At 55.9% G+C, this 25,243-nt stretch overlaps 11 protein-coding genes across 11 annotated transcripts; 6 read left to right on the top strand and 5 right to left on the bottom strand.

Annotated features, from left to right (window-relative positions):
* The first annotated feature begins 682 nt into the window (after window positions 1–682).
* Window positions 683–2,169, top strand: N657DRAFT_64446 (L domain-like protein). The gene is made up of 3 exons (XM_062792769.1): window positions 683–1,046; window positions 1,109–1,987; window positions 2,062–2,169. Exons 1-3 carry the CDS (start codon window positions 809–811, stop codon window positions 2,079–2,081), a joined length of 1,137 nt encoding a protein of 378 aa, XP_062653036.1. The 5' UTR covers window positions 683–808; the 3' UTR covers window positions 2,082–2,169.
* A 735-nt stretch (window positions 2,170–2,904) lies between these two features.
* N657DRAFT_561349 (Aldo/keto reductase-like protein) lies at window positions 2,905–4,278 on the bottom strand (the record flags this gene model as incomplete). Its single annotated transcript, XM_062788056.1, has 3 exons — window positions 2,905–2,940; window positions 3,002–3,792; window positions 4,140–4,278. The coding sequence occupies 3 exons, from the start codon at window positions 4,276–4,278 to the stop codon at window positions 2,905–2,907; spliced, it is 966 nt and encodes a 321-aa protein (XP_062653037.1).
* A 254-nt stretch (window positions 4,279–4,532) lies between these two features.
* On the top strand, window positions 4,533–5,962 carry N657DRAFT_639850 (uncharacterized protein). Its single transcript, XM_062791850.1, has one exon. The coding sequence runs from the start codon at window positions 4,823–4,825 to the stop codon at window positions 5,510–5,512; it is 690 nt and encodes a 229-aa protein (XP_062653038.1). The 5' UTR covers window positions 4,533–4,822; the 3' UTR covers window positions 5,513–5,962.
* Window positions 5,963–6,396: 434 nt separating this feature from the next.
* On the top strand, window positions 6,397–7,627 carry N657DRAFT_639851 (Yos1-like protein). The gene is made up of 4 exons (XM_062791851.1): window positions 6,397–6,604; window positions 6,679–6,738; window positions 6,899–7,006; window positions 7,111–7,627. The coding sequence occupies exons 1-4, from the start codon at window positions 6,577–6,579 to the stop codon at window positions 7,164–7,166; spliced, it is 252 nt and encodes an 83-aa protein (XP_062653039.1). The 5' UTR covers window positions 6,397–6,576; the 3' UTR covers window positions 7,167–7,627.
* N657DRAFT_686632 (cysteine proteinase) lies at window positions 7,549–11,295 on the bottom strand. The gene is made up of 4 exons (XM_062796846.1): window positions 10,761–11,295; window positions 10,458–10,601; window positions 10,382–10,395; window positions 7,549–10,313 (listed from the first exon to the last, which is right to left on the bottom strand). Exons 1-4 carry the CDS (start codon window positions 10,797–10,799, stop codon window positions 7,979–7,981), a joined length of 2,532 nt encoding a protein of 843 aa, XP_062653040.1. The 5' UTR covers window positions 10,800–11,295; the 3' UTR covers window positions 7,549–7,978.
* Window positions 11,296–11,610: 315 nt separating this feature from the next.
* N657DRAFT_639854 (uncharacterized protein) lies at window positions 11,611–12,210 on the bottom strand. The gene has a single exon (XM_062791852.1). It carries the CDS (start codon window positions 12,073–12,075, stop codon window positions 11,884–11,886), a length of 192 nt encoding a protein of 63 aa, XP_062653041.1. The 5' UTR covers window positions 12,076–12,210; the 3' UTR covers window positions 11,611–11,883.
* Window positions 12,211–14,515: 2,305 nt separating this feature from the next.
* N657DRAFT_639856 (uncharacterized protein) lies at window positions 14,516–14,923 on the top strand. Its single transcript, XM_062791853.1, has one exon. It carries the CDS (start codon window positions 14,523–14,525, stop codon window positions 14,757–14,759), a length of 237 nt encoding a protein of 78 aa, XP_062653042.1. The 5' UTR covers window positions 14,516–14,522; the 3' UTR covers window positions 14,760–14,923.
* On the bottom strand, window positions 14,904–15,481 carry N657DRAFT_630199 (Pre protein translocase Sec Sec61-beta subunit; the record flags this gene model as incomplete). Its single annotated transcript, XM_062790959.1, has 3 exons — window positions 14,904–14,938; window positions 15,024–15,330; window positions 15,479–15,481. 3 exons carry the CDS (start codon window positions 15,479–15,481, stop codon window positions 14,904–14,906), a joined length of 345 nt encoding a protein of 114 aa, XP_062653043.1.
* Window positions 15,482–17,176: 1,695 nt separating this feature from the next.
* On the bottom strand, window positions 17,177–18,813 carry N657DRAFT_652713 (NIF-domain-containing protein; the record flags this gene model as incomplete). Its single annotated transcript, XM_062794329.1, has 4 exons — window positions 17,177–17,488; window positions 17,547–17,696; window positions 17,755–18,521; window positions 18,582–18,813. The coding sequence occupies 4 exons, from the start codon at window positions 18,811–18,813 to the stop codon at window positions 17,177–17,179; spliced, it is 1,461 nt and encodes a 486-aa protein (XP_062653044.1).
* A 367-nt stretch (window positions 18,814–19,180) lies between these two features.
* On the top strand, window positions 19,181–20,030 carry N657DRAFT_65384 (uncharacterized protein). Its single transcript, XM_062794448.1, has one exon. It carries the CDS (start codon window positions 19,547–19,549, stop codon window positions 19,994–19,996), a length of 450 nt encoding a protein of 149 aa, XP_062653045.1. The 5' UTR covers window positions 19,181–19,546; the 3' UTR covers window positions 19,997–20,030.
* Window positions 20,031–21,595: 1,565 nt separating this feature from the next.
* On the top strand, window positions 21,596–24,396 carry N657DRAFT_560692 (uncharacterized protein; the record flags this gene model as incomplete). The annotated part of the gene is made up of 2 exons (XM_062787997.1): window positions 21,596–23,741; window positions 23,837–24,396. The coding sequence occupies 2 exons, from the start codon at window positions 21,596–21,598 to the stop codon at window positions 24,394–24,396; spliced, it is 2,706 nt and encodes a 901-aa protein (XP_062653046.1).
* Between the last annotated feature and the right edge of the window lie 847 nt (window positions 24,397–25,243).

Below are 25,243 nucleotides of genomic sequence, written 5' to 3' on the forward strand. Positions count from 1 at the left end.
ATTGACTCAACCGGATTGACCTGGTTGGGCGGAGATTCGAGGGTGGTGGTTGTCGAGACACGATTCGCTCGGAGGCATGCACGTTATTGTTACCGTGATACGGAGTAGAGCTCGTCCAGTGGTCAGCGAAGGGGTTCCTCAATTGAACATGCGAGAGGGGTCGTGCATAGGCAGGTATGCGGGGCAAGTAGATGTCTATTAACCAAGCAGCAATCAATGAATCGCCGTTCGACTCTGAGACATGGCGTGCAGCTCTAGTACCTCTTCGAAATGAGTTGAGGATGCAATGAGCTATGCCCAAGAAACTGATAGTCGGCAACGTATTACTGTACATACAATCCAACCAAATGACAGGGCAGCTCAAGAGGGAAATTGTTAACTCAAAACTCAAGAGTAGGGAAGATCGAGAAAGAAAAAGTAAATATTGAGAGATTAGAAGCCTGAAAACCATCTCTTTCTCAACGTCCTCCATTCCATTTCTCCTACCGATGCACTCGTTTACCTGAGTGCTAGCAAACAACTGAGCATGAATTCCAGGTTGGAATCGATGCTCCATTGTTCTGAAGGATCAGCCCTACAGCGCATCCCGGCCCCGGCCCTGCCAACGGGTGCCCCTCTTTGTGGCTTTGAACCCTGACAACCGGGAACCTGTCTATAAACACCACACTTGCTGCTACGCTCGCATGTCGAACGGCCGACCTTGCATTCGAAAACAGAAACACTATTTGAAGCAGGAATCCCTCGACTCATCTCGCTACCAACTCACTTACAACCTCCAACTAAAAGTACGGTCAACATACAGCCCGCCATGCCCGCACCTAATGAAGAAATCCGGTCACCAGGCCACCACATTGAGCTGGTCGATGACAATCCGTCACCTCGACACGATGGCGAAGCCAGCCCGAGCCTTAGGGACAGCAAGGGCTGGGATGGGAAGTTGCGTGTGCCCAAGAGCGCCATTCTGGCAAATCCGGAGGCACTCTCGGATCCGGAGTACTCGGACGATGACAACGTCATACCCGGCGAGGAGGTTGCTGCAGACGAAGGTGAGGACAGCCAGAGGTGCCCGACGACAGGATAAGAATCACAAGCTAAACTTCTCCCATAGACCTGCTCGACGGTGAAGACTCAGACACAGACGAGATCATCTGCACACACTCCCGGATCAAGTCGATTCCCGGCCTCCGATTAGAGCGCTTCAAACAGTTAGCCCGCATCTGCCTGCGCCAGAACCTGATCCAAGACATCGAGGGTCTCTCCGGCCTGGCCCCTACCCTTCGCGATCTCGACCTCTACGACAACCTCATCTCGCACGTCCGCGGCCTGGACGATCTCGTCAACCTCACCTCTCTCGACCTCTCGTTCAACAAGATCAAGCACATCAAACACATCTCCCACCTAACCAACCTCGCCGACCTCTACTTCGTCGCTAATAAGATCTCCAAGATCGAGGGCCTCTCCGGGCTGACCAAGCTGCGCAACCTGGAGCTCGGTTCCAACCGGATCCGCAAGCTCGAGAATCTCGCCTCTCTCACCGCGCTCGAGGAGCTCTGGGTCGCCAAGAACAAAATCACCTCCCTTTCGGGCCTGTCCGGCCTCCCGAACCTGCGCCTCCTATCGATCCAATCCAACCGCATCCGCGACCTTTCCCCGCTGCGCGACGTGCCCCAGCTCGAAGAGCTCTACATCTCGCACAACGCGCTGGAATCCCTCTCCGGTCTCGAGCACAACACGCGCCTGCGCGTCCTGGAGGTCTCCAACAACCAAATTTCCTCTCTCAAAGGGCTCGGCCCGCTGGCGGACCTCGAGGAGTTCTGGGCGAGCTACAACCAGATCGGCGATTTTGCCGAGGTGGAGCGCGAGCTGGGCGACAAGCGCGCGCTGACGACGGTGTACTTCGAGGGCAACCCGCTGCAGCTGCGCGGGCCGGCCTTGTATAGGAATAAAATCCGGTTGGCGTTGCCGCAGGTGCAGCAGATTGATGCGAGTGAGTCGTTCGTTGCCTTTTGTCCCTCACCCATGTACCTTTTATGAAGTGAGAGTACTAATTGAGCTTTCTAGCATTTGTACGAGCTCCATGAATCTACCAGTTCAAGCACAGGGCAGACGGGTCGATAGTTTCACAACGGTCCGAAACATGATCACTTTGTTAGAGTAAAATAGCATTCGTCGGCGTTTTCGGTCCTAGTGGGCAGGCAACGGCGGAACAAGCGACCGGCACAGAGGGTTATTTCGGTTTTTGGGTGGACGGTAGACATGCTAGGACGGCGTTTGTGTCGTCGCGATGGATCATATTTGCTCGATTCAGCATCAGGCGTCCTTCTTGGTGTTGAATGTTCTGTTACGCCGCCAAGGCTGTGTGCACTGGTTTGGAGAACCCCTTACCTACGAAGTAGATCAGGTAGCCGAGGCGCTCTCATCCATCCAATCGTTACAACACTTGCCCTCCTAGAAGGTAGTGAGGGTCTCAGGCAGTACCACAGGCAATATTGGGATGATGGGAATAAATTCTTTAGATGTGATGCATTCTATCAGAAATTCTACGACGCGAGCAAGTCGGGCAGCATTCAAATAAGATCCCTCGCCGCTAATGAGGTATATTGTTCCCACAAGATATCTGTTGGATGTATCTAAAACAACACAAACGTCTCCAGCCCATGCCTTTTCCCATCAGCCAAGCGACTTAGCCAGCATGATTCTCGTTTCATTCGTGACAAGACCGACAGGAGGAAGGTTGAACCATTCCGCCCGCCGGCCGCCCTCGGTGTTTCAATAGTCAGAGGACAATGGGTAGAGAGCAGACCAGACCAGTCGTGGGTCTGAATCTGGTCGATCTCGAGTATGGCCAATCAGGCCAGCGAGAGACTGCGCTCACTCCCGGCATTTCTTTGATCAATCGGGCATTTAGCCAAAGATCCAGAGCAACTCGGTGGGGAAGTACTATAGCCACGACAGTCAGCATATGGTTCACGCGAGTTAGTACCGGGCGGGTTCGGCTCACGTTGGAAGGCTGGTTGAAGCGGAGGCCGCGGTCGAAGGAGCTGATGGTATTGATGTCCTCCTCGGAGAGGTCGAAGTTGCTGCTCTCGAAGTTTTCCTTCATCCGCGCAGGCGAGTTGCTCTTGGGGATGATCGCCAGGCCACGCTGGGAAGCCCAGCGGAGCAGGACCTGCCCGGGCGTCTTGTTGTACTTGGCAGCGATAGCCTTGATGGTCTTGTCCTCGATGAGAGAGGTGAGGTTGGCGGCATGTTTCATCTTGAACTCCTCGAAGCTGGCGGGACCGAAGGAGCTGTAGGCGGTGACGGCAATGCCCTCACGCTTGGCGAGGTTGAGCAGCTCCTGCTGGACGAGGTAGGGGTGGTGCTCGATCTGGAGAGTGGCCGGGCGAATCTTGGCGTACCGGAGGAGGTCGTAGATCAGCTGGGCCTGGAAGTTGGAGATACCGATGCTCTTGGCGAGGCCCTTCTCGACAAGCGACTCCATGGCGGTCCAGGTCTCCTGGATGGTGGCCTTGCTGGGCCTGATCTCGGACTTGCCGTCATAGTGCCAGCCAGGGGGGTAGCGGACCGAAGGGTCGACATACTCGAGGGCGACGGGGAAGTGGATGAGGTACAGGTCGAAGTAGTCAAGGCCCCAGTCAGCCAGCTGCTTCTTGACGATGGGCTCGACGCGGTCGCCGTCGTGGAAGGTGTTCCACAGCTTGGAAACGATGAAGAGCTCCTCGCGCTTCACGATGCCCTCCTTGATGGCGCGGGCGACACCCTGGCCGCACTCGACCTCGTTGCCGTAGTCTGTTCATAACCATCAGCCATTGTCCCATGTCCCGTGTCCCGTTGTATTGTGCATGGTCCTTGGCGCAGTTCCACAACGGTCCACATCCCGTCCCCGGTCATTCTCCGCACGTGCGTCACGGCACTGAGATGCCCCGACAGCCGACAGTGGTCCGGCAGAATTCGACCCCTCCATCCATCCGCGCGCACAGGTTGGGTGGATCAAGACCGAGGAGGGGGCGGGGTAATTTCCCCCTACCCCACGTCGAGCACGCGAACCACGATGTCATCGCACAGCCCACACAGCATCCTTCAACTGAGGAACTCGGCGCGCGATGGGAAGGAGAAGAGTGACAAGCACAACTCACCGCAAGCACCGTCGAACAGGCGGTAGCCAGTCTTGATGGCATTGTAAACGACCTCGGCGCAAACGTCGTTGGGGACCTTCCAGAGGCCGAAGCCCACCTGGGGCATATCATAGCCGCTGTTGAGCTTGATGCTAGCCATCGTGTTGATTTGTGTATGTATGTTTCGAACGAACGGTGTGCGACTCTGTAACTCGTGTCAGGAATCGGCTGGCTCGAGACAGGCGAGCGGCAGAAGCGTGGGGGGTGATGGCAGGAGACTCACAGAGGGACCTGGTCCGCGATGGAGAGGGAGAGGGAGTAAAAAGGTAAAGTGGTTTGAGTGTTTGGGATCAAATCAATGGGAGCCTTCGAGAGCACCGAGGGGGCTACTCCGCTACTTATATCACCCGGCCCCTCTCCACAAGCTTTCGAGAGCGGAGTGGAGGGGTGGTACCAGGCCACGCAGAGCTCATGCCGCGCTCTGCCCAGTCGGGCGCATCAATCTGATGATGTGCCGCCGAGCAGGGACATCCGTTCCGCCAGCGGCGGTATCTCCAGCAACGCAGGCACCGTCACCCCTCCCTCCCCATCTCGACCCGCTCCATCGTCATAGAGGCGGAGGAGTCCCAGGCTGGACGCCAGGGTCCTTCTCAAGCTAGCGGCACCCTGAGTTGCAAGCCCTCGCTCGCGGACTCGATTGCTGCATGAGACCGTCTGTTTCTACTGGTTCCGCGTCGAGACTTGCGAGCTTTTGGCGGTCACTTCTCCAAACTTCGCTCACAGATTGGCATGGATGCTTGAGCAGTTCGATATCCCACAGACATGGCCAAGGCCAGCGAGTGGACCCGTCCGAAGACCGCCCATTTGTGCGGGTTAATGAGCGGCTATCCTTCGGTTTTGGAGATGTGGACTTCATCCCTCACGAGTCGGCTGTCCGTTCGCCTCATGCACATTGCGGCAGAAAGCCATCTTGGGGTTATACCTCGCCGTCGTGTAACCCACTCCCCAGCTGCGACGGTGCAGATCTCACGAGGGCGAAACTTCGCGGCCAGTGTCGAGATACAGACTGTTGGCCAGAACGGGGCGCCAAATTTCAGATGGTCAGCTGGCCGAAGCCGGTGGGATGGACGGAGGTGCATCCGGACAAAACGATGCGTTTCTTCGCAAGACACGTCGAGATTGAGTTGACCCGGTATCCGGCCATGCCCGCCGTTTTAGCCTTTGAAAATACCCGCGCCAACCAGAGGGGCCGGCTAATTAGGAGCCGCGAGAGAAAACAGCGTGATGTCCACAGTGGGTTCCCATTTCGCCGGAGTATCTCCATTGCTGGTCCTTCACCTGGCCTTCACCAAGGTGAGAGCCGGGGAGCTGCTGGTGATGCTAACTGGTCCTGACTCGACGTGGAAGTGAACTTCAGCTCAGAGTTCAGGAGGCGCCTCTCACTTGCCGACTGAGTGACTGTTGTGTCGTGGCATTTGACAATTCTCGGTGGATAGAAGTGTTGCGCGCTTGATTGCGGTCTCGGTTGAGTTCTCTTTCGGCGATGTCGTGGTATTGGAGACCAAAAAAAGGATCTTTCAGGTTGAACTGCAATTTTAGTTCGAGTTCAAGGTGTCAAAACACATAACATCCCACAGAGCCGCGTTGAAACGCCCTTTCCCTTTCAGTTTCAATTTGACTGGTTGGATGAGAACTTTGATGGCTGCATGTTTCCCGGACGACATTTTCCTACTTGACAACGCCCCGAAACCACAAGCCGGGACCGAACACCTGAGAACCAACAAGAATTTGACTGTGATTTTGGGGGGTTCTTATAAATGATGTCGATTTCATGCGGTTGTGGCAGGCTGCTTCGAGCCGTGGCTTTTTCGTGATTCATCAGTCTGTCGAGGCTTGACATGTGTGAGAGTAGAGTGACAATTCAAAACTGCCCCCAACCTACCTCCTCTTAGACAGCTCCAACAGACAAGGCCTCAGAGAGGTCATCGAGACACAGGAGCACAAGGTTTGAAGTAGGCTTAGACATTTTTGGCTGAGTATAAAGTTTAGTTTGTGAAGTCTGAGAAAGTCAAGCTTTGGGGAAGACGGGCGAATTGGGGAAAACCCACCCCCAGATACACATTAGTCCCACCAGCCACATAGGAGCCACAGCAGCCACATGCGCCTTTGAAACCCTGTCCTGCGGATAAGTGGGCTGTCTACGTACCCTCGTACCTTGCCTGCCAGGTTTCAACATCACCGTCGTCTGTTTCTGACCAGGATGCATCTGGAGACGGCGGTATAACCCCACGACCTCCGACGACCCGCCGGATTCAACCGAGTCCAGGGCGAAAACTCAGCATAACAAAAGACCGGAAACCATCAGCCTGTTGCCGAAACAAGGAGGTTCAGGACAGGAGCTACTCCTCGCCGTAACACCAGCCCAACCTCCATCCCGCCAGCCGGACAGCTTGTCAAGATGTCTATCCTGGGGAAATTGCTATACAGTACAGTTCCTCCGCCATGTCTCCTGACATCACCCACCACAGACATGCTGACTAACACCCACCCCTCTACCTAGTTACCGTCCTCCTCCTCAACGCCATCTGCATCCCCTCCGAAGACCGCTTCCTCGCCCGCGGTACGTCTGCGCCGGCCCCCCCTCCCGTGGTACCTCCACCGTCGCGTCAACTCCATAACTTCATATGCCCTTGGCCATTTTTCCTTGAGAATGAACATGGACATAAGACATAGCAAAAGCAACCAGAACAAACAGAACAACTGACACGGAATCCATTCAGTCGGCCTCGCGCCTGCGACATACCAGCGCGGCTTCGGCCAAGACGTCGACAGCAGCGTCAAGTACAAGATCATACAGCTCATTGCGAGCGTACGGACGGTCATGAGGGGTGCGTGTTTTAATCTTCTTGCGTTTGATACCACGTCGTCGTATCTGGACTCCAAAGAAGGGTAGGGGACATGGTGCTGATTCGTGGGCTCGAAAACAAAACAGTACCCCTGATTATAATCAACACGTTGATTATAATCTACGAGCTCATACTTGGCTAGAGTCAATGGTTCATATTCAGGTGGGCAAGAAGTCATCCATGGACCAAGGCGACGGTCAAGCAGGATTGATCGGCATTTGATATGGAAGCTCACGGCGTGGCACGCCTCAGCTCGAAAGCAGGGCAGTGGGTGAGGGGGTAGCCGTTCAGGTTGGCTTTGGCTTAATTGTTAATCTCCGGGTGCGAGTTTGAATGGGTGAGTCAATATTGCCTGGGAGAGTTTAGGACATTGAGTGGCAAGGGAGGCCGCAGAGTGACCTCCTTCGGCGCCGCCAGCTTCCGCTCGTAACATCACATTACGCAAACGGCGATGTTTGCTCGATTGAGAGACAGACAGACGGAAACCCGGAGCGCGTCATGAGCTGACGGACGGGATATAATAAGGTATATAGCCAGACGTCTCCCAACCTAGCCCTGATCGTACAACCCAAAATCCATACAAACCATCCTCCCCCAGCTCCTCTCTCCAACAAGTACCGCCATTCAAGATGGGAGACTTTCGTTTCCCCGTCGGCAAGGCCGCTCTCTGTTCCAACTCTTTACGGCATCCAATGCAGCCCCCGTAGGAACTGCAGACTCTATATAATCAAGAGCGGCTGAGCACCTTGTATGCCAACAAAAGTATCCAAGAACACGCATACCCCAGGCACCCCCATGGATATCTTATAAACATCCCACCACACCTCACCACAAAAAGACGACCACTCCACGACCCAATGTTTAGACAACGGAATCCCTCCCTCCCTTATCCTTGCGGGAATCAAGTGACTCCCTGGACTCGCCGGAGCACGGCAGCAGGCCTCTCATGCAATCCTACGACGGAGACAAAAACCTGCTGCTCTTCTTCCTTCCCAGTCCGAAGCTGAACCGCTCCTTGAGCGGCGGCTTATCCTTGTTGTCCTTGTTGTGCCGCAACTGGTCGACGGCCCCGGCGGGCGCCGTGTCCGACCGCGGTGTCAACCACGGCCGCAATAGGTGGCCGTGTTTACCGCTGCTGCTGGTGCCGCTCCCGTTTTGTGGTTGTTGTTGCTGTGGTGGTGGAGGTGGTGGTGGGGGCACAGGAGGATGGTTGCCGTTTTCCTTTGCCTTGCCACCGCCGTCGGCGCTGCTTTCCCCCTTGTCCTCGCTTGCGTCGCTGCGGTCCGTCTTGTCGCCCCCTTTGCCTTCGTCCTTGTTGTTGTTTTGCTGCCCGATGTGCAGAAACGCAAAGCTCTTGCGCGTCATCGACTTGCTCGTCCGGCCGGCGCGGTTGAGGAAGCCGTTGCGGGGAGGCTCATCGTTGCCACCTGTATCTGAGGAAGTAGCCGTGTCAGTTGCGGCAGACTCTTTGTTCTGCTGCCGCTTCTCGTCCTCGGCTGCCATCTGCTTGCTCTCCTGAATAGCCTTTTGCAGTTGCTCGCGTTCGAGCCGTAACGTTTCCCGCATCTTTTGATGTGCCTCCTGGCGCTCCTTGGCTGCGATGCGTGCCTGCTCTTTCTCGGCTTCTTTCCGGGCCTTTTCTTCAGCCTTTTCCCGGGCTTTCTGCTCTTTCTTTTCCCGCGCAATTTCCGCCTTGGTCTTTGGCGGAACAGTAGCGGCTTTGTCGGCTTCCGTCAAGACTGCTGGAGCAGGAGGTGGTGCTGCGACGAGCGGATGCGCTTCGCATTGAGAAAGTGGTGGTGGCAGCGGGTCGACGGGCCTGGCGACATCGATTGCAGTGGGAGCTGACTTGATCTGGTCGAGCGTGACAAGCGTTTCGCTCTCGTCCACTGGTGACAAGGGCTGTGTGTTGAGTTTGGAGAGGAGAGCGGGACTCGACCCGTTGACCAGCTCGGTGGTCGTTGCCAGGTCCGCTGCCTGTGTGGCCATTTTCACCTGGTCCATACCCTCCGCGTCTAGCTCTTCCCGCACCTTTTCAAAGGTCGTCTCCTGGTAGAAGAGCACATATGCACAAGCCATCCCAGGCTTGTCGCCAAAGAAGTTTCGGACGAAGTGCTTGTCCACCGGTTCCACCATCTCGTCGTCAAAGAGCAGCCACCCACGGTCCTTGGTCTTGATGACCGCGACGTAGTGCCCGTGGTACGCATTTCCTCCGATGTGCACAACCACAGCATAAAGCTCGTACATCCTGTCGGGATCCTCGGCATCGTCGGTGGTGTTAAACAAACGCAGATGGTACGGGTAGACGACGCGGTGGAAGAGCTTCTGTAATCGGCTGTAATCTTCGGTGTACTTGAAACGCTTCAGATGTAACGCCAGAACTTTGGGCAGTTTCTTGACCTTCATGCGCTTTTCCGCCTCCTGCAAGCCGCCGCAGTGGTCGCAGTGAAACTTGTTCCTCTCGCAGAGCATCTCCTCGGCCGAGAAACTTTGCAGGCACGACGTCACAGACGAGTGTTCCTCCAGATCTATGGACAAATCCAGAAAAGTCTCATCCCGTTGGGATGCCGTCTCACAAGTTAAGCACCTGGTTTCTGAGGTCAGCACACCTTCAAAAATGTCGTGGACCCAACCAGTCCCTGGCGGTCGCGTCCCTGGATTGGCATCGGCCTTTGCCAACGCTGTGTCTGCCGACTGGGACGATCCATCCTTGCTCCTGCTCTCGGCCAACTCTTGCATCCGTTTTCCATGCGCCTCCACATTTGCGATGACGTCGTTGAGCACTATGCCGTAAAACTCATGAGCATCCTGGTGCATCGAGTTGCGGAACATCTCGTTGTTGCGCTTGAAAATGTCGAGAAACCTCTGGGGACTAAGGACGCCCGTCCGGGACTGGCTGTCGATGAGAGCCGTGAAGATGTCGCGGAGGCCCGTGAAAGTGCACTCTTCCATGCCATACGGTTCCGAATCCTCCTGCGCTAGCTCTAATACGGGGCCCCTGATCATGGCCTGCTTCTTTTTGTATTCAGGAGAGTCCGGCTTGTCCTCGGGCCGCATAGACGGTGCTATCGGCGGTAGCTGAGCTCCTGCGCCAAAGGACTGTCGTGGCTTGCTCGCTCCGGCAGCATTTCCGTTTGGGATTGCCTGCACTGGAGGCCGTATTGTAGCCTTGACCTTCTTTCTCTCGGTTCCGTTGGACTCCTCCCATGGACCGGGCGGGGGATAGCTGACGACGTTGTTCCGAAAATGTTCTGAATGGTAGAGTGCCTGGACAATGGAGTTGCAATAACTGCACGTGCGAAATCAGCCTGCCGTCTCATGTAGGGAGGAAACGGTTCTGCTTGTCTTTAGACCTACCATGTGTTCCCGAACTAAGGCGGGCAACAAGGGTTAGCCTGGGGTGTAGCAGTGGGACGGAGTTGGTAATGCCTACGTTTTCTAACCCAAAGAACTTGTCGCTGCCGTCCTCCCGGATGGGGCCCGCATTGTGCAACAGCTTCTCAACCGGTGTCAAGTCCGGCTGCGGCTCGTCCTTCTTAGTCTTGGTGGACACGGCGGTATCAGTCTTGGAGGCACCCTGCAAACGATTTGTCAGTTTTCATCTTCACGTAGAAAAGGGTTCCCTAGGGCCCGGGCAGGCGGCACAAGGCCGCAGAGGCCAAGAAAAGTGGCCTGGTGTCGCGGTGTTCTAGTGTGCTGGTGTTCCCGAGACACCGGGCGGATTGGTTCAACTCACAGATCCGGCGCCTTTGAGTTTTTGGAAGAACCCCGCCATGGCGAGCGCCGAGAAGACCAGGCGCTCGGCCCGTCACTCGGCGGCGGGGGTAGGTAGTCGTTGTCGGTTGGATCGCGTGTGCAATGCGAGCAAAGGTCAGGAGGTTGACAATGGGTCGAGCAATGGGGCCGCATTCATCCGGCAGACTGGATTTGAAAAGCCGAATGTGGAATGTGACGCCCGCTGAGTCTGACAAAGTCACACGCGTACTCAGTCGCGAAATTGGTGCACACAATTGTTGGCGGGACAATTATGCCCAGTCAAAGTCGAGGTGTGTCGGCGCGCAATGCTTCGCAAAGACATGCAGGTGTCAGTCGAGAATGGTCCCAGTAGCGTCAAAAGGACGACGCTGGGATGGAAACAAACCAAAGACAGTATCGATGCGTCGAAACAAAACGAAAGGAGCTGCACAGGCCTCAGCAAAGGACAGGGCCAAGGTCTGACGGCGGGTTCAGAGGACGGCAAGGAGGCGACGCACAAGCGACACAAGCGAGGAATCCACGTTGGAGGCAGCGTCTACGCCGTCGGAGGTATGCAGGTCGTCCTCGAAGTCCAATCTTCGGCTCGAGTTCACTTAACGCACATGGCAGGACTGCCAAGCCTCTAAAACAAACCACCTCCGAGTCCTTTCCAGAACAGTTTCTGGTGGGGTGTGGGGCAATGCGATGATCCTGGTCAGAGCTCGGTTTGTTGCGCAACGTTTCTTTACACTCTAGTACACACATACACGTAAGGTACGCCTTCCAAGTTCCTTCCAGCGGTCGGGGCTTCAAAAGGTACAATTACAATGGGTGCCCTACAATTAGGTATGCGCACTGCACATCGACTCGACTCCGGCGGCATCGAGCCGAGTTCGGCAAAGCCACCAACCATCCAGCCAACCTACGGATTCCCAAGTGTCGGCAACTGTTGCCCTCCTGACCAACAAATGGAGCGTTCAGTCTCTTTAAGTTCCGACTCGGCCAGAATAGAAGTGCCGTACGGAGACTGGAGTATCGCCTGTCTTCCAAACTCGATCCCCAATTTGAGATTTACCTGCATGCCTAGCCGTCGCTGGCCCAACTGCATGGGTAACGAGGTAGCACTACGTCGGCGGCCATGCTACGTAGGGGCCTGAGAGAAACAGGGCACCGAGGATGGATTTCCAACCGATCCAACCCGTCATTGTCCGAATCTCGAGTAGTCTGCGAGGCGGGTTTAAGCTTTCGTGGCGGCTCCGAGCGCTACACAGTAGATCGGACATCGGGCATCTGAGCAACACTCGACGGTCCGCCATTGTCACTCGAAGCTTGTCGCTCGACTTAGCTCGGGCTTGCCGTACCCTCGCCCAGGGTTACATGCTCGGCCATGGAAGGTTACAGTATGGAGGCTCCTCGCATCGAAGCGCCAGCACCAGACGGACGGATTCCAGCAGACGTCGGGTGAGACTTGCCATTCACCCGCAGTTAGTCGGCGACATATCTAAGAACAGGGAGCCCACGAGCCCCGAAGTGTGGGGTAAAAGCACCTGAACACTTCGCTTCTCAGCATGGGGCTTGAGATTATCCGTGCTCCCCACACGACGGGTCGGGCTGATTGAAGTTGTTAGGACGCCTTGGCATTGGTCCGATGGATCCCACCACTCAAAGAGCACCAAGCCCTCTCCAGCTTGAACTGGTGGACTCGTTGTTGCAAATCTGTCCAAGCAGAACTTGGAAGATGCAAGCAATTATCCGTAATCTGCACAACTACGGATGTCTCGGCCAACAGAGAATGGCGCGCGATGCAGGGCCGTTGTTACCGAAGGAGTGAAGCTCCAGGAACGCCACGCCGATGAGATCGGCCGCCTGCCTCCTATGCGATGGTCTCCTCCTCCTCGCATGGCACCCTGGAACCTGTGAGCCAGTGATACTTGGTATCGGAATGCTGACATCTGCTCGCCCGCGCGCGAGCTCCACGAAACGTCGAGCCACGCTGCTCACTTGCCAGACCTGAAATCCGGGGTTTTGTACTGGAAGTGGCAATCAGAGCCGACAAATGGCGTCGGTTTGATTGACGACCACGCCCTCCATACTCACAGCCAACTGCCTGATGACGAAAGTCGCAACAGGCACCCTACGCTACGTACATGTGCTTCGATCCTTTCATGCGACCAGCCCTCAAGCTGATTATGTGTTCGAAGCCCGCCTCTGGGCGCGTCCTTTGGCCATGACTGGTGGGCTTGGCTGTCAGTTCGAGTTCGCCATCCAGCTCCTTTTCTCTCCCTCCCCAGCGCCGCCCAGGTCGCCTGCTTTTACATGTCTAACTGACCTCCATCCACACACGGTGTTATCGCACAACGGTAATTACAGCCCACGGCGCCGCAGCGTCACTCATTCAACTATTTCAAAGCGGACTTGACACGGCGACCTAGAGCATCCAGATCATGGGAGACACGCAAGTCAATTGTCCGGGTAAGTCGAGGTCAAGTCCCACTCGCTGCACGTCCACTACCAAACATGCATGTCTAAGATGGTGTTGTGGGCCGAGAAAGTCGCCGCGATCTTTTGTTGGTGAGTGACTCGTTGCAAGGCAGTCAATATTACCTACCAGGTAGGTAGCCTCAGGCCAGAAACTTTAGACGTCGTTGGTTCAGGACACATCCATGCGACCACTTAACAAGCCAGATCACAGCCCAACCCGTGCCGGGATGTGAGACATGAGGGTATGGTGACACAAAGTCTCCATGCTTGTTGTTATTTAGCTTGGGAGGTACCTCACCAAGACCCAGGAGGTGAGGCTTATCTCGTGCTACCATGCTAGGAGAAGAAAGCAGGAAAAGAAGGAGCTTTGTCGCCCACCCGAGGCCCCCCTATAGTGCCTAGGATATCAGGCTGAGGACCGACGGCTCGTACCTGACTATCTCTTTGACGACTCTCTTCAACTTCTTCTGTTTTTCTTGTACTTCATCCTTTTTTCGGTTGCCCCATCCATTCCCTCCCATGCCTCTTGAATGCGCGCTCTACTCTGCTTGGCCCCTTGAGCACTTCGCACGGACATGCATTCCTTTTCCTGGACCACTGAGAGCCATCACGACGGACATAGGACACCGTACTGCCGGGCACGGGAGGACCGCTCACTGAAAAGGGCAATGACGGACAAAGCTGGCAACTGTCTCGGTACAAACTACCGAAGCAGGCATTGCCGCGAGACTTATGTATCCTGCGTCGTCAACCTGCCTTGGTCCAGCGATGCTCTCCTGAGTGCGTAGGTTTTCCAGCAGAGGACACTCTTCCGTGAAACACATGTGCCGACCCGTCTGACGTGCTCGTTTATATTCGCAGTCTTCTTCCAAGTCCTTTGGGCCCTCTACACTACATAAACAGTGACACTGACATGAAAGCCAACATGGAATGAATAATGAGCGTTGTAAATCCAGCGCTGGGTTGGATTAATGGAGCTTATAGCATGCGCCTTACTCCTCCAATGGCTCCAGTTGACAGGAACGTATCGTGGGCGACCAAGAATGCCCTACACCCTCAAGCTTCCCTGCCAGATCACTAGGCAGACTGCAACGTTCGAATTTGTTACCGTTCAGAGTACCGAAGCTGAAGCAACTTACTCGGCCGAGTTCTTCAACGTTGTTTACCACACTACTTGGTATGGCCTGGTCTGTTGGTTTGGAGAAGCTTGGCTGAAGAGAGCCTGATCCATTGAGGTTTGTTACGACTCCAAACGCATTTGCGAGCATTCCGAAACACTGTCATGTCTGCCCGAAGAAAGAACCCTCAAATTCCTAGCTTACCCCGACTAAGTAATATCGTACAACAATTGAAATGGCTATGCCGCGCCACAGTCACATACGACCGAGCTTATTGGGTATGGATAGCGCCAGCCCAGACTACTTGTGTGCTCTTTAGCCCATTGTTGTATCCTCAGCTTGGTTTTCCCAAGGTATCTGAACCCCTAACAGCCCAATATGACATCTTCTCAACCCCGTGAGTCGCCTTGGTCTTGATGCCCCTGAGCGGTCCGTCTGTCCCGTATCCCTATCTTGGCTGCCTCCATAGCCATGCTGCTCGTCGCTCGACGCCCTCTTTTGTCTTTCTCTCAACCCTCTTCCCCGTCCTTGGCTTGTTACCGCATCTAACTCGAGAACCGGCGGGTGATCTTGGCAATGACTAACCCAACAACCGTTAGCACCCATCATCAAACCCTTTTTTGTTCCTCACCAAGCAACGCAGAGGCGAATGGAGATCCACTCACTATGCAACGCAACGACACTAAAGATAAACACCAGACTCAGCACCAGCACGACAACGGGATCGACCTTGAGCCCGGGGCTCTCGTCCGTGTACAGCCGGAGCATGGTGCTACTGGAGCCGCCGGCGCCCGCGGCGCGCGTGCTGTTGGGCCGGGCATTGGCAATCTTCTCCTTCTGGTCGGCGGCGGCGCGGCGGCGGATGGCGGTGCGCGCGCCGCCTGGCGGCGCGGGCGACGAGGGCCGCGGGCTGGGGCTAGCGCCTGTTGCGGAGCCCGAGGCTGTTGGCGGGGAGGCGGCGCGGGGCGAGGACTTGTGTGTGAAAGAACGGTCCTGTTAGTTTTCCCTGTTGTTGTTGTTGACTATGGAGGGAGGAGGTGACGGGGATTTTGATGGTGATGAGGGCTACGAGGTTGGGTCTTTGATGAATGTGCTAGATTGGGTCATTGAACGGACTTACCATTTTGATTGAATTAAGAAAGTAGTAAAGTAAAGGTTGAATCCTGGTATCGGCGAAGTGAGAGAACGAACGGGTGGTGGCCAGAGATGTCAATGTCGTCGGTCGCGTGGTTGATTTGGGCGATGGTCGAGCTCAGAGGCGTTCGCGCCCCTAATTATCGGCAGGTGATCCGTGCTCCCAATTGAGGCCACGAAGTCACTGATCTGGGTTCAATGGGCTGAGAGCTGGAAAAGCGCAATTTTGTTCGGCCGGGACTGTGGGTCAGTGTCAGGGCCCAGCTAAGCAGCACGTGTGCCAAGACATCCATCTTCTAGCAGCAGCTGATCCTGGTTGATGTCCCATAAGGTAACTGTACTTGTCTAACCGCTCAAATGAGTGCAGGGTATCTTCCAAGTTGGAAAGTGTAGGTTATGAGTTGGACGGACATAAATCGTGGCCATTGTCTTGCCTCGACACTAGAGTGTCGACAGGACAAATCCCAGCACCTCCACCCCATCCCCCATCTTCACAAGCAATACCGGCTATGCCGCCTTAACGGCTGAATTACCCTACTCGCCTCTATATAACCAGATCTCAAGGCACCTCCGTGGCACTATCGCTGCTCTTTGCCTCAAACCAAGATTCCTCAAAGCATCGTTCATGTCCAGCCGCTATAATGACAAATCCCATCTCTGCTCTTCTGGTTTCAAGGTTTGCAAGAAAGCCACGTACTGCGCTATACTAAGTAACAGGTACTGCAGAACCGCCATCGTATTTTGCCTTCTGAAAACGCGCCAACTTTCAAATGGACCAGAGCCGGATTCAATATACAAGGGGATGTGAGGTTATGGTATAATTCCAACCAAAAACAACAGACATTGTGAATGTTAAACCCGCAACTGTGACAAAGGCTCGCCAAACCAGGAAGAACAACAACTGTTGAGAAAGGGGTATGGGGTATGGGATCTGGGTATGGGCCAACATAAGAAAACGGGAAGGGATAAATTTAGTTCGCTACCCGTCAATGGAGGGGAATGGGGGTATGACTTAGTGGTTTGCAGCAGATTCGACCTGCAAAAGGATCATGAAGGGGCGAAGTACCCGGTTGAGCCATGGATAAGATCTCTCCGAGTTTGTTACATAAGAAGAGGGAAGAAAAGAACAAGACCAAGAAGGTTGATATCTGACAATGCTGACGTCTGCCCACCTCTGACTTGCTCGCATGCCCCGCCCCGCTGTTCAGAGCTCCGCTAATGTGAGAGGAGAAAGACGAAGAAACGACATAGAAAAGAAGAGAAGGGGTAGAACCGTTTCCCCGACAATATACCAAACTCCCAGAAGCGCTTCTCATTGGATATTTTTTTTTTGTTTTGAACGCGCCCAGCCCTGCTTCTCGCCCCTGTCCGCGTTTTGTTCTCTCTAGAGTTCCAAAATTCGAAACAGCCTTGATGCCATCAACGCTTCACGAAGCTCCGCTCCACGAAGCTCCGCTCAGGGTCTGGCGCGCTCTACAGGTGGAATTGGTGGGTTTGGTGTGGTTAGGTATGTGACGCTCGCGACGGGCCTGCTCGGAGTATGGGAAGTAGGCACAGCTAAGCCTCTTGCTTCGAGCAAGCATTGGCCTAGATAATCACGGTATTCGGAACCGAGCCATGGGCGGGCAGCAGGATATTCGATCCGGAATTAGAAGCCGGGTCGGCGAAAAGGAAAAAGGGGATGTTAAAGAGTGACATCCAGAACCAGGCTGACGTCCCGCACGTTAGGGCCAGCCAGGTCTTCGAGAACGGGGATGAGGTCCAGCAGCTCGTTATCGTGGGCATCCGAAAACCAACTGCTGATGGGAACCGCGTGTTGAGGGTGGAAAATGTACGACGTCGGCGAGTTGTCGATGATGATGGTATCCTTCAGGTCGCGACCGACCTGCGACAAATCCTTCACGTAGTTGCCCTGGTGGTTGTAGCAGCTCTCGCGAAACAGACGGTGATGGACAACCTTGTGGATGTCCAGCTGATCGAGGAGCGGGTCGCCATACTAAGAGGGCAGAATTAGCGTCTTGTAGAACTGTCGGTGCATGCTTAGTTCCTCATACCTTGGACACCGATGCAGTGAAGACGACAACCTCGTAGAGCTCGCCAACTCTCTTCATAAATTGGTCCACGCCCGGCCGCTTGATGACGTAGACATTGTGGTAGTTACCCTCAATTTCCACCGGTATAGTGAAGTCGGCCTGATGAAGAATCTGGGAACAGTAGTCAGTACGGTGTTAGACACCCAGTTGGGACTTTTGGTTAGCTTGCCTTGAAAGAGCTGTGGACCAATGTTTCGTCTAGATCAAGGACAAGGCATTTCCGGCCTTTATGCTCGGGCGCCTGGGGTGGCAGGAGGAATCTTTGAGGTTGGTCAGGAGCAAAGACTGGTGGACTTTCGATTAATGTGTGTGGAGGTGCAGTAGGGACTGCCGGCACCGGTCCTGGAGGTGGGGGAGGGACCCTTGGGAGTGGTTCCTCTGCGGTGCTTGCGGCCGCTTGGGCGACCAGCTGCCGCGCGGCCTCGGCATCTGGCATTGGCACGTCGCCCTCGGCATCCTTCTCGGGTGAGACCTCTTCCACATTCTCCGTGTCCGCGCTGGCCGCGTGTGGTGGTTCCACTGAGATGACTGGATTGCTTGAACCTGGACCAACAAGCGTTGTCTGCTTCGACTCGTTATCCCGCTCGCCTCCAACGGTGGACTGGTCCTGGGTGCTGGTGCCCGAGACCCGCTTTCCGTTTCGCACCGAACCTTGGGATAGGGGAGGAGCCTGCTGGATGGCTTCTTTCTCGGACAGGTGGGTTTTGCTGCCCGAGGGTTGCTCCGACGGCGTGGCGGTCCTGCGGCTAGCGGTAGCTGGCCGTGCGGGTATCTTTTCGAGCTTGTGGTTCGGAATGGGGGGTTCGGTGTCGAGGCCGTTAGCGCTATCCGGCACGCCGCAGCATCCAAAGAGGGCAAGGAGGCCGCCCTTCTTCTTCTTGTGGGAAGCAGTCGCTGGCGAGTTGGGCTCCGAGTGGCCCGGTGTCGCTGTCGGTCCTGTTCCGGCACCTAAACGGTTACTAGACGCGCTTCCCTCGTGGTTTGGCGGTAACATACTGCCTCTTGATTCCTTGGAACGCCCGCCGATGCTGTCTCTCGAATCGCCGGCTGTCGCACCGCTTAATCCCGTCGCTGTCGGCGAGGGCTGTACTCTTTGCGAGGATGACCTCGACGGAACCGACAGTAGCCCCCGTCCCTTTTTAGAAGCGGCACCGTCATCCGGCGCTAGCATCTCCTTCTCTTTCGAGCTCTCAGCCGCTTGCGGCCTCTCTTCAATACTCCTTGCCATGTCAATGAGTGGGCGGCAGTTTCGATAGCCCTAGCGAACGGAATCCAGTCCTTCAAATCGTGTCAGCTGGCATTTGAGGCATTGATGCAAGTGTTCTGAGGGGGGGCCGATTTCGGTACGCGTAGTCAGGAGCGACTACGTTGGGTATATGAGTGCTCCATTGCGATTACACGATGTGAACGCAATACGCCGGCACCTAGCCAAGGCGAAAGAGGCAGATGTCCAACGCGAGCACTCCTGAGATGTTGCGATCGTCTTCATCCGAGCTGAATCAACCCACCTCGATATATCCCAGAAGCTTCCCAGCTGAGCCCAGCCCTCTGTCAGCCTGCGTATAGTTGCTGATTCTCTCGTCCGGGCCGGCCTTTCTACGATCGCCGGTGTGTTCGCCGTATTTTTGATCTCGAATACGCGTTTCTCGCGGAAAATAAAGCTGTTGCCGCAGAAACGTTGGGCAGACCGTGACAAATGGTCAGCGGCGGGCGGCAATTTGGCGCGCAAGCCGATCGGAAAAGGGACAAGCACACACGGCTGTGCGTGTCTGCCTCGGAAGACGTGAGAAGGATAGGTAACGTCCAGTCAGGAAAACCGGGTCGAAAGAAGACGCCGGCCGATTGAAAAATGGCGAGCCGATGACCAGCCGATGGCCAAGCGGATAACTAGAGCAAGAAGAGGGCGGCTCGACGCTGAGGAGGTCGAGAGAGCGCAAGCGAGATGATTGACCGAAAGGGTGATGGGGTCGGGTCAGGTACTGGGATCGCTGAAGGACAGTGGACTGGGGGTGAGCAGGCAGCCCAAGAGTGGAATAGCGAACTGCCCTGCAGAGATTAGCCAGGCGGAGGCACAAGGTGGACGGAGCGTTGTGATGATAATTGTTAGAGCCCACTTGGGAATCTCAGGCACCAAAACATGCGGCGGTCAGCCCTCGCCTTATCATTCTCCATCACGGCCCTTCATTGACCGAGTATTTGACTCGTACCAGCTGCAACATCCGCTAGCAAACGTTATTGATGGGAAGTGCCCCAGCTCCCAATCTGATGGTGGGTCGCGGTTGCTCCCCGTTCTGCGAGACAGCAGCTTCCATAGTAAACTACCTTATGATTACGTTGTTGCGAAGTCGTTCTACGAATATTCCATGCAAGCACCTCGCCGCCGACAACCGTTTCACGGTTCGCATGGATGAATTGGGAACGCCGCCTACCTAGTTCAGGTGGCTGGCATAATACAGTATACAGAAGACCACCAGCAAACTCAATGCCATTCGTGAGTTCTCATTTGGCGACTAGTTGATTCCTTTTCCAGATAGGAGCCGCCCATCCATGAGTAAGAAGAAGAGGGAGGTCTGGCGGCCAAGCCAACACCAGCGCCGGGCAGTGGTGCCGCTCTGGTTTGACGCCGCATAAACGTTATCGGACTCTCAGCGAGAGACCTGGGGCATTTTACCAACCAATGCAGCGGATTGCGAACAGCGAGAAGGGATTGAATAAAACAGCCACCTGGCGTAGGGTCATGTCGGGTCTGATTGGCACTTGCTGCAGATGAGCTAATCCCCAAACACTCATCAATCAACGAAGCTTTGCATTTCTCCATGTTCGACAACCTCCACCGGCTCCCAGGGGAAAGCGGAGGACTGTGGTGGATGGGCAATTCCACAGTCCAGAGCACGGCATCTGCTCGGCAAGGGGTGCTAGACACCTGCAACGGAGCCCCGTGATTGGCCATGTTGGCGCCCGGAACGTGACAAGCAGCCCCAAGACCGCTCAGCCCGTCCAGTCATGGCAACGGTCGTGTCACTGGAAATGCGTACTTGACGGAGTGCAATGCGTGTTGGACAGTGTGCTTCGTCCAGAGCTTCCAATTTTGCTGTTTCTCGACTAAAAGTTGTTGTGATGCTGGTCGAGACCTCGACAACCCGATGGGACGGCCCCGCACCCTCCTATCCGGACTGCTTCACAGCTCACACGCTGGCAGTCCAAGGCTGCATCGGTGCACCTGCACCGGCATCCGCCCGCTAGCCTTGCATCACCAGGGGAAAGTTCTTGCTGGCACAAATGCCATAAATAGATTTTAGATCCTTTGGCAGAGTATTTGACGCCTTGGTGTAGGTTGACGATTCCCGGAAGCGCACCGACCATCCCCACGTTCCCGTTGCATCTCCAGTCCGGAGCCCTTATTGTCTATGGTCCTCGGTGGGGTCCGGTTGTGCGGGGAAGAGTTGTTGATTGGGCAAGCTTGTGGCGGCCTTGGGGAAAGTGGCTGTGGCCTGCCATGGATGACGTTCGGGGACTGAAAGGCCACTGTGGCTGGCCGCTGGGACGTTCACATGCCATCGGCATTCTCAAGTCTCGGAGGCTCGGACTGCAGCCGATATCCACACTGGATATCCCTCCTAAGGACGAAACCACGAATGCCCAGAACAAATCTGTCCTTGGTACAGACGAGACGGCTGTCTTGTTTGATACCAAACCATCTGATTTTCGGGGTCGACGACCTGCTCTCAGCATCCACAACGCCAGAGCAGCGCTTGTACAATACAAGTACAATAAATACTGCAGCACACTACCAGCACGATTACACTGCGACCACGCGGGCACTAGAGGTTGACCGACGGATCGCTGCCGACACTGAAGGGGTCGCAAGCATTGCCCGGGGCTGATGGAACAGGGCGTTTGATCCCGGAAGCTCGGGTGACGCACACGACAGGTCGCATCTCGAGACTCGAGCGGTGCCCTCCAAGATACTCCAGCAACCCTGAGCGATAACCAGCGACTGGCAGCCGGCAATGGCCGCCCAATCGACCCTGCGGCACACGGCCGCCGAAGAAGCCATCGCCGCCTTTATCGACAAGTACACCGAAATCATCCGCACCAAGCTGCGCAGGACCTCGAGAACAGCCCGGCTCCTGTCAACTCTCGCCCTGGCCACATCCATTATTCTTGCCGGTCTGTGCGCACGCCGCCGATGGAAGCGCAAGCGCGCCGAACGAGAGCAAGGCCAAAAGCTGGTACGCACGAATTCGTGGCTCCATAACTCGGATGGCTCCCGGACCATCTACGTGCCCTACATCAACCGCGACCGCCCGGCCAAGGTCGTCATCCACACCACCAAGCCTCTCACCTTCCAGGCCCACCGGCGTCTTTTCCTGAACCCCCCGCGCGTGTCCGGCCTGGGCGACGGACATGTCCCTCCCACCCAGACCAAGCCCGGCATCAACCTGGCCTTCCTCCACCAGATCCTCAGTCTCATGAGCATCATGATCCCCCGCTGGAACAGCAAGGAGGCAGTCCTGCTCGTAAGCCACAGCGCCTTCCTGATGCTGCGCACCTACATGTCGTTGGTCGTTGCCCGCCTCGACGGCGAGATTGTGCGCGATCTCGTGGCCGGCAACGGCAAGATGTTCCTGTGGGGGCTGGTCAAGTGGCTGGGCCTTGGCGGCTTCGCCTCGTACACCAACGCCATGATTAAGTTCCTCGAGTGCAAGGTGGCCATCGCCTTCCGCACCCGGTTGACCCGCTATGTCCACGACTTGTATCTGAACGATAACCTCAACTATTACAAGATTCATAACCTGGATGGCGGCCTGGGGTCGGCTGCGGACCAGTTCATTACGCAGGATCTGTCCCAGTTCTGCGACGCGACAGCGTCCCTTTACTCGGCGCTGGGGAAACCGTTCGTTGACATCTGCGTCTTCAACTACCAGCTATACCGGTCGCTCGGCCCACTGGCCCTTGCTGGTCTGGTAGGCAGCTACTGGCTTAGCGGCACCGTCATGGGCAAGTTCAGCCCGCCGTTTGCCAAGATGAAGGCTGCCGAGGGAAAGATCGAGGGTGACTTCCGCGGTCTGCACGCACGCCTCATCGCCAACGCCGAAGAAATCGCCTTCTACAATGGCGCCGAGACGGAGAAGAGTTTCTTGAACAGAGAGTTCAAGGCGCTCAGGGACTGGATGGACCACGTCTACAGGACAAGGATCAGGTACAACATGCTGGAGGACTTCATTGTCAAATATAGCTGGAGCGCCTCGGGCTACCTCCTGGCGTCCCTGCCCATTTTCCTACCCGCTTGGGGCGGTCTGGGCGGCAAGTCGGAGCAGGCCGGCCGCGCCGTAAAGGGCGGCCGTGAACGGGCGCGCATGAAAGACTTCATCACCAACAAGCGGCTGATGCTTTCCCTCGCCGATGCTGGCTCGCGCGTCATGTACTCGATCAAGGATCTTGGAGAGCTCGCCGGGTATACCAGTCGGGTGTACACGCTCATTTCGACGCTGCACAGGGTTCACGCGGCGGCCTACCACCCCAAAGTAGGCGAGGATGAGCTCTTCTCTCTGTCGGACGTCCAGGGCACGACACAGCTGGGTTTTGACGGCGTGCGGCTGGAGCATGTACCCATCGTCGCGCCGTCGCTGTGGCCGCAGGGCGGAACCGAGCTGATCGACTCGCTCTCCATGATCGTCCGCCAGGGCGACCACCTGCTGATCTCGGGCGCCAACGGCGTCGGCAAGAGCGCCATCGCCCGCGTCATCGCGGGGCTCTGGCCCGTCTACCGGGGGCTGGTGAGCCGCCCGAAAGCCAACGGCGAGGACGGCATCATGTTCCTCCCGCAGCGGCCCTACCTCAGCATCGGCACTCTCCGGGATCAGGTCATCTACCCGGACGGCGAGGCCGACATGCGGGAGAAGCGCAAGACGGACGCGCATCTGAGGGGCGTGCTCGACTTGGCCCGCCTGGCGTACCTCCCCGAGCGCGAGGGCGGGTGGGACACGCGGAAGGAGTGGAAGGACGTGCTGAGCGGGGGCGAGAAGCAGCGCATGGCGATTGCGAGGTTGCTGTACCACGAGCCCCGCTACGCGTTCATCGACGAGGGCACGAGCGCCGTCTCGAGCGACGTCGAGGGGTTGTTGTATGATACCTGCAAGAAAAAGGGCATTAGTAAGTCACCCTCACTTACTCACTGACTCCCACAGTTTTCGACTTTGTCGTCCAAGATGTGATGTGATGCCAACTTTTGCTAACTAACCCATAAGCCCTCATCACGATTTCGACGCGCGCCTCCCTTAAGAAGTACCACACGTACCACCTGATCCTGGCCGAGGCCGAGCAACTTAATGGAAGTGACGGCGGCAGCGGCGGCGGTGGCGTGCGGTGGGAGCTCCAGCGCGTCGGCACCGAGACGGAGAAGATGCACGCCCGGCGCGAGCTCGAGGAGCTGCGCGAGAAGCTGGCGCAGGTCGAGACGTGGAAGGCGCGGCACGCAGAAATTGAGAGGGAGCTCGGGAAGGTGTGGGTGGAAGGTGCGGGGGAGGAGGAGGGGCAGCCGTTGCCGCCTCCGACGGCGTATGTTGTTGATGATGATGATGATGATGGCGAGCGGGGAGAGAGTATGGGGAAGGGGGTTGGTGTGGAGGAGCAGCAGCAGCAGCAGCATGAGACGGAGGTGGAGAGGACGGACGATGAGGCGGATTATCAGGAGGCGCAGGAGATGGGGGTTGATGAGACGGAGACGGAGGGGGGGACGTTGGTGACGGCGGAGGTGGATGAGGATGAGAAAAGCGCTGCTGGAGAGGGATCGGGGGTTGTCGTGTGAACTTGGTGGATGGCTTGAGTTGGAAGGAGGATCAGGGATGGCTGTGTCATTATATATCGCGTGTTGTGCATTGTTGGATCTGGTGGTGGCGGCATGTACGGCCTGGTTCGAGGTAGCGGTTGGAATAGATGAGTCAGTTTTGACGCGCGGCGAGCGCATGGATTACGTGTAGTGAATGTTAAACTTGTGGAGGAAGCAGCCAGCCCATACCCGTGATGGGAGTTGGCCCAGGACTCGAATCCAAGCAAACCAGTAAGGCAACAAGGATTCTCCGTAGATACAAGTCCAGTCCGCTGTTGCATATGCTCTTGGGCATCGACTCAACCACCCACTCCTACTTCACTGACGGAAACAGTGAGTGAGATAGCATTGAGGGGAAAGCACCTGAACCAGCAAGAAATTTAGCAAAGGCGTAAAGCGTAAATTGTTTCACTCTCCATCCGGACGGTTGGAGCTGAATTCTTCGTGACCCGTGACGGAGAGTCCTCTGGTAAACCGTGCCTGTGTAGCGGGCAGTAATTGTTTCAGATATGTTCAGCTGTACTAGCCTCAGTGGAAGGAGATAAGAAGGTAAAAGGGAAACTGTTCTTATTACCCCAGTGACGGGGACTTCGCCCAACTGACATGACAGTTCATTATACTTAACGAGAAGCAGCTTCAATACATCTAAACTGCAACCTAACCCCGTCTGAATATCTATAATAACCGACTAAGAGTAAGGAACATTAAATGCATTACAAGCGCAAGTATAGTTATCTGCCTTTATCCCTTTATCCCCATAGCTCAAAGTTCATAATAGCGGAACGCGATGAGATATCCTTTCCTCCCATCCACCAACCTGATCTTT

This window comes from Parathielavia appendiculata (assembly GCF_033297405.1).
Source record: "Parathielavia appendiculata strain CBS 731.68 unplaced genomic scaffold N657scaffold_1, whole genome shotgun sequence".
Lineage (NCBI taxonomy): Eukaryota > Fungi > Ascomycota > Sordariomycetes > Sordariales > Chaetomiaceae > Parathielavia > Parathielavia appendiculata.

Excerpts from the sequence above, each read along its gene's own strand:
- N657DRAFT_639856 (XM_062791853.1), top strand. The coding sequence starts at position 14,523 with ATGTCTGCCCGAAGAAAGAACCCTCAAATTCCTAGCTTACCCCGACTA.
- N657DRAFT_639854 (XM_062791852.1), bottom strand. The coding sequence starts at position 12,075 with ATGGCGGACCGTCGAGTGTTGCTCAGATGCCCGATGTCCGATCTACTG.
- N657DRAFT_65384 (XM_062794448.1), top strand. The coding sequence starts at position 19,547 with ATGGGGTCGGGTCAGGTACTGGGATCGCTGAAGGACAGTGGACTGGGG.
- N657DRAFT_64446 (XM_062792769.1), top strand. The coding sequence starts at position 809 with ATGCCCGCACCTAATGAAGAAATCCGGTCACCAGGCCACCACATTGAG. Across the intron at positions 1,047-1,108 it reads GGAGGTTGCTGCAGACGAAG|ACCTGCTCGACGGTGAAGAC; the intron begins GTGAGGACAGCC and ends CTTCTCCCATAG. Across the intron at positions 1,988-2,061 it reads GGTGCAGCAGATTGATGCGA|CATTTGTACGAGCTCCATGA; the intron begins GTGAGTCGTTCG and ends TGAGCTTTCTAG.
- N657DRAFT_639851 (XM_062791851.1), top strand. The coding sequence starts at position 6,577 with ATGTCTATCCTGGGGAAATTGCTATACA. Across the intron at positions 6,605-6,678 it reads CCTGGGGAAATTGCTATACA|TTACCGTCCTCCTCCTCAAC; the intron begins GTACAGTTCCTC and ends CCCTCTACCTAG. Across the intron at positions 6,739-6,898 it reads AGACCGCTTCCTCGCCCGCG|TCGGCCTCGCGCCTGCGACA; the intron begins GTACGTCTGCGC and ends GAATCCATTCAG.
- N657DRAFT_686632 (XM_062796846.1), bottom strand. The coding sequence starts at position 10,799 with ATGGCGGGGTTCTTCCAAAAACTCAAAGGCGCCGGATCT. Across the intron at positions 10,602-10,760 it reads AACTCAAAGGCGCCGGATCT|GGTGCCTCCAAGACTGATAC; the intron begins GTGAGTTGAACC and ends AATCGTTTGCAG.
- N657DRAFT_639850 (XM_062791850.1), top strand. The coding sequence starts at position 4,823 with ATGAGACCGTCTGTTTCTACTGGTTCCGCGTCGAGACTTGCGAGCTTT.